This window comes from Microplitis mediator, chromosome 2 (genome assembly GCF_029852145.1).
Source record: "Microplitis mediator isolate UGA2020A chromosome 2, iyMicMedi2.1, whole genome shotgun sequence".
In the NCBI taxonomy this organism is placed as follows: domain Eukaryota; kingdom Metazoa; phylum Arthropoda; class Insecta; order Hymenoptera; family Braconidae; genus Microplitis; species Microplitis mediator.
The window spans coordinates 15,458,722-15,470,012 of NC_079970.1; the positions used below are offsets into that span (position 1 = coordinate 15,458,722).

The following is an 11,291-nucleotide window of genomic DNA, read 5'->3' on the forward strand; positions in this document are numbered from 1 at the left end:
TCTAATTGCTTTCTAAAAAGTATTTCTAGATGGCACTTGGGCCTTTTCCTCTATGGTGACCGGAAAGGTCATTAAAATTCAATTTAGGTGTTTGCTCTAACATTTCAATAAATGTCAATCAAACAAACTCGGCTTATTTTAAAGCATTCTCAAAATTACATTATGTCTTATCAGCCTAAACTTATTTAAAAGTAAAATTTGGTTGCTTACTAAATTTTTATACTAAAATAAAAAAAATACAAAGTTCAGCGTCTGAGCTGGACGTAACAATTTAAAAAAAGTATAGGTGTAATTTAAAATAAAATCTTATTTTTTTGATATTTTATCGTTTCCAATAAAATCCAAAAATTGCAAGACGTCGGCTGACTTCGGTATCGTACAAATGTGGAATATATTATGTTGAGCTAACTAATAATTTTGTTATAAATAACTTTAAAGATGGTTTTATTTTTTTCTTGTAATTCTTTAGACATAAAGACAGGTTTCAGAAATATAAAAAAAAGCCAACCGTACAAATGGCAGAGCGTTGGAGAAGAATTAGAGGGAGAAAGCTGATGTCGTTACCAAATCGAATCTTTGACGGCCATGTATTTATGTATGCTGGGCCTCCCAGAAATAATATCCGGTATGTAGATGTGTAACATTTCCCCTCTCTCTCTCTCTCTCACACATACAAACACACACACACACACACACACACACACACACACACACACACACACACACACACACACACACACACACACACACACACACACACACATGCAAGCACACACCCACGCGGTGTGTGTGTGTGTGTGTGTGTCTGTGGATGTAAACCTTTCATATCTTTTTGATGAATGAACCGATTTAGATGGTTCTTGCAGCATTCAAAAGATATCTTCTGAACTTAGATTTTCAAAAAAATTTTAGTCCATTTAGTCAAATAAACTCTGGAATATTTAAGAAATATAAAAAAAAAATTTTTTTTTTTCCGTTTTTTTTTGGATATTGTGAAAACTGTTGGATCGACCAATTCCTAAATCTAATCAGCTCCAGAACTCGATAAAAGCTTTCGCTCGCCACCAAGAACGTCTCAATCAGAGAATCCGTTCAAAAGATATCGTCGACGAAAGAAACAGTCGAAAACGGTTTTTTGCTGTTACGATCTCATCGTAAAATATTCGCCCTTTCCCTCTATGTTTTCGGATATCGATAGATTCCGGGGTTTCCCTATTCTAGTTGCTCGCTTACCTTCTAATCTAGTTGAATTATTGGAATCCCTGTAATCCACTCCTCCAATTGGTCTACCAGTCTCTGGAACGGGGTCTGAATTCCGTGGTGATTTTCTGGCAATTGAATTCGTCGGGCCTTAAGTTGGTCGTACAATCCCTCGGGAGCTGGGACGTTGGAAATGACTCGTGGTTTGCTGAGTTTCGAAAGAATCGCTTGATCCAATACGATTGAATTTAGAGATTGTCCGGGTATTGGAAGGTCGTCTGATTCCCAATACCGAGCCTCAATTAACGGACGGTGGTAAATTCGCCCGTTCACGTAATCGGAGTGAATTTTTCTCAGTTGGAACCGTAGACCCGACCGACGAGATTTTTTTACCATTCACAGAAACTTGCCCAAGGACTGGTGCTAGGCAAAGCACACACTCCTGATTTTGGGTAAGATTGAGTGATAACGGAAGTGTGTCCGAATGAAACACAACTTCTGTGGGTCAAGATCCTTTGGAAGTTCACAGGTTCCACTGATAACCACCACCGTACCGTTGATTAGACGCCCCCGTTAAACTACCTTATCTTATTTAGTTAATTTATATTTTATGGAAAGTATTCACTACACAAGGTTTTGTCGCAGTCACAATATATTTTATTGATTAAAATTTTATTTAGAAATTTTAACAGTTTAACTTTAACACAAATTTTACAATAAGCACTAATTGGTGGTTGACACTAATAATTTTCGTTTAGGAAGATATATCAATTTTGTTTTACGGTAAATTTTATCGAAAATTTGGATTTATAATAGATACCGCGGAATTTACTCAATTATTACAATGGTGAACTGATTTTTATAATTATAGATATGGTTTACGAAATATTTATCTTTGTTAACGACGGAGGTCAACGGACGAATTGTATCATTATGCTCAGAGAAATTCCGGGACTTACTGACTGAAGAGTGAGTATCTCCGTTGATCTGCGACGTTCATTTATATTAACAATGCCCGATCAGATTAGATCCGGTGGACCAAAGGTGGGATATGGCGACAGTAAACTTACACTTCTTTAATAACGTTACCGTGTGAAGGTGCTGACTTTATTGTTTTGAATTGCTTAAACTTTTAGTATTTCCTAGTATCTTTATTTAAATAATAATTCTTTTTCTGCTGACGTCGGTACCTCACCCTTGATTCACCATCGAACCTGGTCATGTATTCATAATAATGTGTAAATGTGTATATGCATTAATAATAATAATTATATATGTATATGCGTGTACACACGCATATATATATATATATATATATATATATATATATATATATATACACATACATATGTACTATAATAACTAAAAGATAATTATGTATGAATATATAATAATTTTGTGTAATCATATATAATAATTATGTATGAATGTATAATAATTTGTATAAGATGACATATAATAATTATGTATGAATAATTTTTCGGGAGTCAGTCAGTTATGCTTCCACACTCTGGGCCTGCCGGTGAGTAACGGGGAAACTCGTCAGCAGAGCAACTCCCTTTTTTTACCAGATCTGGAAGGGGTTGAGATCGTAACATAGCAAATATCGTCGAAACGACTAAACCAATCATTCCCAAAATTCTATCAGCTCTAGGCTTCAGTAGAACGCGTTGATTGCCACCTCAACCGTCTCAATCGGATAATCCGTTCGAGAGATATCATCAACGAAAGAATGAAAAAAAATAGTTTTTTTTTGTTTTTCGTGAATATTTCGGAAACTATCGAATCGATCAATTAAAAAATCTAATCAGCACAAGAACTCAAACCAACACGTCGATTACCGCCTTAACCATCGAAATCAGTTAATTCGTTCGCGAGATATCGTAGGAGAAAGAAATGCTAAAAAACGGTTTATTCGAAAGCAATAGAATACAAACGTATATTCAAGTTCGAAAATGTATTCACAACAATGTTTTCGAGCTCAAGGAGCTAGAAAACAGCGGGAAGTTTTGGGGCTGGCCCGCAGGGTCAACCGATAGACAGATTTTTTTAGTTGAGATTATGACCCAATAGCAATTGAACGCGATTTTTTTTTATTTACTCAAAATAAGAATTGAAATAAAAAAATCGTAAACTATAAAATCTCTCATTAAAAAAGTATTACGACACACTTCGACTTCCTTCAAGCTATTGATTTAATTTTCTTTTCATTTTATTTTTAACTTCCCGCTAAAAAAATTGTAAATTTTCAATAATTCGAAAAGTTATTGGTTTCGGTCCGATTTACGAAAATCGAATTTTCATCAGATGTCGACGTTTTGAGGTCCTAGGAAGCTATTCTGACTAATTTCAAGATGATGTCCGAGTGTATGTATGTATGTATGTACGTACGTATGTAAATACCTGTATCTTTTGAACGGGTGAACCGATTTTGAACTTTAAAGTGTCATTCGACGCGGCTTGTCAATATCTTGAAGCGGTAAGAAAATTGAGCTTGATCGGTAGGGTTCGTTCAGAGATATTCCAAAAATTAAATTTTTTCAAAAGTGTTTTTTTTTTTTATAACATTCAATGTGCTTGATGGATTGATTCCAAAATGGACTAGGCTCTAGAGCTTCATAAGCCGCGTCGAATGCCACCTTAACCATTAAAATCGGTTCATTCGTTCAAGAGATACCGTTGTCGAAAGAATTGAAAAAAAATTAATTTTTATTTTTTTTTGAATATCTTGAAAACGACTCGATAAATCGAATTCAAAATTCGATCAGCTTTAGAACTTAATAAAACGCCTCGATTGCCACCTCAACCGTCTCAATCGATTTATTCGTTTGAGAGATATCGTTGGAGAAAAAATGGTAAAAAACTATTTTTTTCGAATTGAACGTCATACAAAAGTATTTTCGAGCTCCTTGAGCTCGAAAATGTATTCACGACAAAGTTTTCGAGCTCAAGGAGCTCGAAAACAGCGGAAAGTTTTAGGGCTGGCCCGCAGGGTAACCGATAGACAGATTTTTTAACTTCCCGCTAAGAAAATCGACGATTTTCGAAAAATTGGGAAGTTATTGTTTTCACCCCGATTTTAGAAAGTCGAGTTTTCATCAGATGTCGACGTTTTGAGGTCCTAGGAAGCTATTCTGACTATTTTCAGAATGATGTCCGAGTGTCTGTATGGGTCTGTATGTGTGTGTGTGTGTGTGTGTGTGTGTGTGTGTGTGTGTGTGTGTGTGTGTGTGTGTGTGTGTGTGTGTGTGTGTGTGTGTGTGTGTGTGTAAACTCTTAGTAACTTTTTAACTAATGAATCGATTTGGATGGTTGAGGTGGCAATCGAAAGAGCTTGTTAGCCCTCAACTTTCCTGAAAATTTCAGATTATTTGATCGAGAGAACTCAAAAATATTGGCGAATTACGAAAAAAAAAAAATTTTTTTTTTTAGTTTTTTAGTGATTTCTCAGAAACGACTTAAATGATCGACTTTAAAATCTAATTAGCTCTAGAACTTTATAAGCCGTGTCGAATGCCACCTCAACCATCTCAATCGGTTAATTTGTTCGAGAGATATCGTTGGCGAAAGAAATGATAAAAACCGGTTTTTTTCGATTATCTTTGAAGTGACTCATCCGATCAATTTCAAAATCTAATCAGCTCTAGAACTCAATGAAACACGCTGAATGCGACCTCGAACGTTACAATCGGTTTATCAGTTCAAAAGATATCGGCGCTGAAAAGTTAAAATAATAACATAAAATGTTATTTTTTCCGGATAAATCAAAATGTAATGTACTAAATGTTTTTGAAATCATACCAACTCTTTCTGTTTATATTCTCTTTCGATGATCATTAAATGTGCTCTAACTTGCTCTTTAGTTTAAAACATATCATCAGCAAAAATTGAGATAATCCAGTTTTTAATGTTTTTCTCGGATATTTCATATATTATTGCTCTGACCTAAGTCAAAACTCACTCAAATCTTGATTTTGACCACTGACATTTAATTTCTGCCTCGATACATTTATTTCATTGATCATAATCGAGAATAAAAATTTGAAAACAGCTTCGTCATTAATAATTTTCGATTCTTAACTTGTCAAACTTTAGCAAAAAACGTAACTTGGTAGAGCTTGAAAAGCTCATAAAAAATAATCTCAGGTAATAGCATTTTCGAGCTCGAGGGGCTTAAAAATATATTCACAGTAATGTTTTCAAGCTCCCTGATCTCGAAAACAGCGGGAAGTTTTGGGGCTGGCCCGCAGGGTCAACCGACGCCCAGATTTTTATTTATGCAACAATGCTTATCAAATCAACTATCACTATCATGACTTGTATGCTTATTAAACGTAACCTAAAAATACTTTTTTCACTTATTCTTATAATTCTATTGCTGTGAGGTAATTTAATATTACTGTACTCAGTTTAACTTTAATAGAGAACTGCTTCTTTCGAAATTATTCTAACGCTTACTGGTTTTTTACAGCTACGCCATTTTCAAGCCACTTGTCAATCTAATTGCAATCTTATTGTAAGTTTTTTCAACCATCAAGAAACGAATTGTATATACTTTTTTTTTTAATATGCTTAATGCAGTATAGCTATTGAACTTTCATAAATTTTATTATTTTAATGATATTTAAAGAAACCCAGAAGCCGCAGCACGTTTATCCTTTAACCATGTTCAAGTAAGAATGGAAGAGTGGAGAAAACCAAAGCCTAGTCCGCGAGTTCAGTCTTCTGCAGTTTTTAAAGAAAGAGTCGAAACCCTTGCTGGTGTAAGCTTTAAATTTCATGATCATGGTCGCTTTGATGTAAAATTCGTAGATAACTCAAACAGCGATGGTCACTGTGCAATTTTCTCTAGTGAACACGAAAACATAAACGGTTTCATGAATTTAAATAATATTACGTAGAATCGACACCAGAATTCGCTACCCCTGAGATTCGGGGTGTAATGCTGACCGCAGTTGCAACTAAATATGAAGGAAACGTAAGAATAATAAAAAAATAATTAGAGAAAAAAAACTACACACACACACACACAAGAGTGTATTACGTTTTCGCTTGTATATTTACAAATATACAACGATGCAATACTAATCTTCGTATATATAATAATTATCAAATATTCATTTAGAATTTCCCAATTTTATGGATTGTTGTAATCGACAATTCGGAAGAAAATTATGCTGCTTTTATAAATGGTGGGCTTCAACATTTTTTGCCAAATGTACCGGAAAGCGTCAGCACTGATGTTAATAATAGTTTGAACACACATTTGAACGATGGAAATGTAAGAAAAGAGGGAACTTTCTATTCTCATTGCAAGGTAAGCACCCTAATTAGAAAATACACTTAATAACAATTAAAAATGTTTTAATCGTTTTTAATCGTCAATTGATGATTAAGAAGTATCGAAAACGATAAGATTTTTAATTGTTTTAAATCGTCATAAATCGTTGTTAATCCTTATGCAAGATCAGACATTGCAATCTAATTTTACGATTGAAGCCTATAAAAATTTCTACTCGTCATAAATCGTCTATAATCGTAACATAATATTACAATTTCTGGGCTAGAGTGAAGATTAAAAATGATTTATGACGATTTGAAATCTTCAAGTGCATGACAATTAATAACTTTTATTATAAAACTCATTTATAGATCCTACTTGATTGTGCCAGAGAAAAAAATGTTGGTGTAATTAATAATAATGATAATCAACTTGTATTGAACTACTCAATGTCGTTAAGCTTGTTGCCTGCAGAAAAAATTTTAGACGGATATTTATAGCTATATTATACTTTAGATAATCACTTGTATGAAGTACATAAATAAATTGTAAAAGTTTCTGTCAATAAATGGATTAAAGCTATTGGAGCGGAAAATTTCTCATTTTTTCAGAAGAACCATTTACTTACGGATGTATCCAAACAAGCTAGGCTCAGGTTAAGTAAGGAAATGGGCGAAAACCAAGACATTTGGTCTTTTTTAGGTACGTTAAAATATTAATCATAAAATCGTTATAGTAGTTGAGCAGGGGGACTTCACCCCCCCTCCGATAAAACAGATTGTGGGTTCTAGTCCGTGCTAAGTTACCGACGGAGGGTAACCTGCCGGTGGTCGGTGTACCGGCGGTCGGTAAGTCCTGTTTTATCGAGAGTGCTCGGATTGGCGGTCGGTAAACAATGATTTGGCAGTCGGTAATCTCTGATTTGGCAATCGGCAAACTCGTATTGGCAGTCGGTAAGCTCTGTTTGGCCGATTGTATCGATATTGGCAGTCGATCAGCTTGTTTTGGCAGTCGGTAAGATCCATTTTACCGACTGAAACATGCTTCTGAGGATATTTTTAAGGTACTTTTTTAGCTCATAGCAGCCATTTTGAGCTCGTAATATAGCTCTGCCGGTTAAATTGAGCTCATTTTTTGACTAGATGTCGCTCAACGTCTGTTCTGAGCGGGGAAATTTTGAAACAAAATAGACTTCGTGATGGCGCTCAAGGCTGACGATTTACAGTCTATCAGCCTTGAGCGTCATCACGAGGTCCATCTACATCTCCATCCGGTTTTATATATTGAAACAGGGGTGTGTAAGGGTACATGCGAGAAGCTTGCGAAGTGCACGCCATCTATTGGTTTAGTTCCCCCACTCTTTTCTTGAATATTGCGTCATCTAACAGGCTTGGACTTGTTTTTCTTTGTTTGTGACGTCATCCGACAGGTTTACACTTGTTTGTGACGTCATTCGACAAGTTTGAACTTGTTTTATAGTTTGGGGTGGGGGATACTGGTCTGAGAGCTGAGCTCACGAGCTCGCATCCAGTCAGTCTACGCTGAGAAGAGTTGAAGTGAACAGTTCGCTCCTGTGCGTTTTTATATTTATGGCTGAATTAAGTGAAAGTGAAAAGATTTTTCTTCGCAATAATTACCCGTTTGCGGAAAGTTTTGAAGATCTTATTGAAGGGTTTTTTGGTGACGTGCCTCCTCCTGAGTCTATCGGTAAATTTATTGACGATATAATTGCGTTTGCGAAAAACACGGAAATAATCCACAGTGTTCGATTAGAAGCATCGTGTATAAGCTGCCACGACAGGAGGATTTTGTCCAGAAGATTAATAAAAACTACTGAAAATTTGGTGAAACTAGAAAAGCGTACAGCAAATAAATAATCACGATGAGTCGTTCGTCAAAGTATGTAGTAATCATTTTTTTTAATAATAATAACCTGCTTTATAGTCGTTTAATTATATAATAATTAATTAAACAAATTTCTTTTCCAGACCCCATGTGTGTACGGATGTATGCATGCATGATGCGCAGATAGAGTTCGAGGATGTATATGACGACGACAACGCTAATGACATCGATCGTAATAGAGAAAAATTAAATAAATTGGCTAAACAAAAAATAGAAATTGATTTGCAAGTGAAGCATTGGAAAAGGTTATTATTGAGTTTCAAAGATCATCACGAATACGAACAGGCTTGCCATAAAACTACGTTTATGTTAACCAAGCTATTGTTTAACGCTAACAATCATCATCATCATCATCATCATCATCATCATCATCATCATCATGGAACTAATCATTGATTTCGTGGGTTTCGAGATGCCTGATGGCAAATTTGTAGTAAAAGAACTTTGTGCTACAGATATTTCTGATGAAGTTTGTACATATGGACTTGCACGATGTGAACATTGGTTGTTTGAACCACCGTTGGACCAAGTTGATGTCGCTGTAATGCAGAAAAGAGTTGATCACTGTGGATATCAACATTCAATATCATGGATAGCTGGTTTGCTACCATATGAACTATTGAAAGAAGTGCTTGATATTATGGTCAAACATACCCGTTGCTTTTACATACAAGGTGAACAGAAGAAGAGATGGCTTGAAGATCTAATTGACACTGCTGTACCGATTATTGATTTAGAAAAAATGAAATTTTTCTCACTATATTTCAAGAATGATTGGTTGAAATATCAGTGTCCATATTATGCCTATCACTTGAAGAAATTGGATCCTTCATGCGCATTTCAAAATGTCCAAGAGTTCAAAAGATGGTTCTGGCATTTTTATGGGATTCAACCAACCTACGAGAAGTCGGTTCAGATCTTCAATCAATTGAGGAATTTACTGTGTATGGATGATCGAGATATCGCATGTCTTGATGATACATTTATTCTTGAAAATGCAGCTCAGCAAATCGATTTCGCTTGGCACAAACTACCAGAAGAATTAAAAAATAATGAAGAATTGATTGGCTATCAAAGGTGTCGGGATCATTATATATTCAACGATGATATCCCTGATAGCTTTGCATATCCATTTAGAAAAGATTGCTCTAACTGTAGTGTATTTTTAGGTCAAGAAAAATATCTATAATTTATTATGTATTTGAGGTTATGTACGGCTAGAATGTAATTTTTTTTTCAGGTTAAGAAAAAATACTATAGTTTATTATGTATTTGAGGTTATGAACGACTAAAATGCATAGTTTTAGGTTAAGAAAAAAAAAATACTATAGTTCATGTAAGACTAAAATGTATATTTCAGGTTAAGAAAAATATCTATAGTTTATTATGTATTCAAGGTTATGTGAGACTTAAATGTATATGTTAGGTTATAAGTAATAAAACACACTATATATCAATATAAAAAAAGTTTATTTATTTATAAATGTAAGTTTATTAATTAATACAGGTTCAATAATTATATTTAATTTATTAATTCTTTGTTTAAATCGTTCTCGATCTCTTGCTGCTTGTTCCCATTCGCCTCTTCTTGCTCGCTTGTGTGCAAATCTCCATACATACATGTGATGTACAGCTGGCGTTGGATCAAATTTAACAGTCTTCATATTAGTTTTCGTACGATGCTGCTTATAGGATTATACTCGACTATGCGATCATGTATAATGAGGCAATAAGCTGATGTCTGCGCAGGAAATTGATTTGCAGATTCAAATTCCAGGCGAATGTCCACGGGTCCAGATTTTATTGATTCGTTTTGTTTCGAGCAATCGATAACATACAGTGGCGCTTGTTCCAAAAGTTTCTTCTTTGTCAGCAGTGGTTCAGGTTCTTTGTTGTAGTAGGAAATTTGGAAATTTATATACATGTCATACAACAGAGCATATTGATTATTTGCAATGTTGAGATTCAAATTCCCATATGGATAGCTCTGAGAGTTTAAAAATAATTTTATATCTCTGATGTTGCAATGATCAAATACGCTGGCATTTTTAGTAGCGTCATTTTTTCTTGCTGTTTGAAATCCAAGTATCACAAAACGTGGTTTCTCGAGCTGCGTAGAAGTTTTTACTGCCCAAATGTGCTTCGAAGTATTTGGCAATAGTGGATACTCGTACAGCTCCCAAGCACGGAAACTGATTGAGATAGCTGGATCACTTGTAATATAATTCAAAGCTTCAATCTTTTGTTTATCAGCCATAGTCACATATGGTACAATCCACTCGATTTTTTGCAGCGTAATTTTAACTGCTTCAGCATGAACTCCAGCAGCAGGTGTGGCCACAATGTATGCATTCAAATCGGAATTTGATCTTATTGAAATTAATTCATGCTTTGCATTGATGACAACTTTATGGTAATCTTCAGCAAATCCAAGCAAAAGACTCAGTGGTATAGATACATCAAAGTAGCCATTATCATTGTGTAATTTATTGACAGCTTCATCCATAATCCAGCCCGAATTTTCTAGTGTATTTTGTTGAGCAGGACTCAGTGATGTGAATCCTTTCATGAGACTTGTGATGCCAACATTTTTGCTACGATCAATCTCAACACCATTGAGTTCATAGCGTATTTCTTCAAACATATGACAAACTGTCATGTTGACCATGTGAGTAGTTGCACTTACAGCTGTTCCATCAGACTTGGTGACTTTCCCGTATACATGTAATGTACTTTTACTCGGAAGTAGACACAAATCTTGATGTTGAACTGCAATTCTTATTTCATCGCTGTTGTTGAATGTTGATGAAGCATACGGTAGATGAGCATGCGCTTCATAGTGCGCTATTGACTCATCAAAAATTATTTGTCGTTGAATATTTAAGATTTCCGCCGCCGCCGCCAT

General features: G+C 35.0%; 1 protein-coding gene across 1 annotated transcript; it reads right to left on the bottom strand.

Annotated features, from left to right (window-relative positions):
* Nucleotides 1-10,046: 10,046 nt before the first annotated feature.
* On the bottom strand, nt 10,047-11,291 carry LOC130663183 (uncharacterized). Its single transcript, XM_057462300.1, has one exon. It carries the CDS (start codon nt 11,289-11,291, stop codon nt 10,047-10,049), a length of 1,245 nt encoding a protein of 414 aa, XP_057318283.1.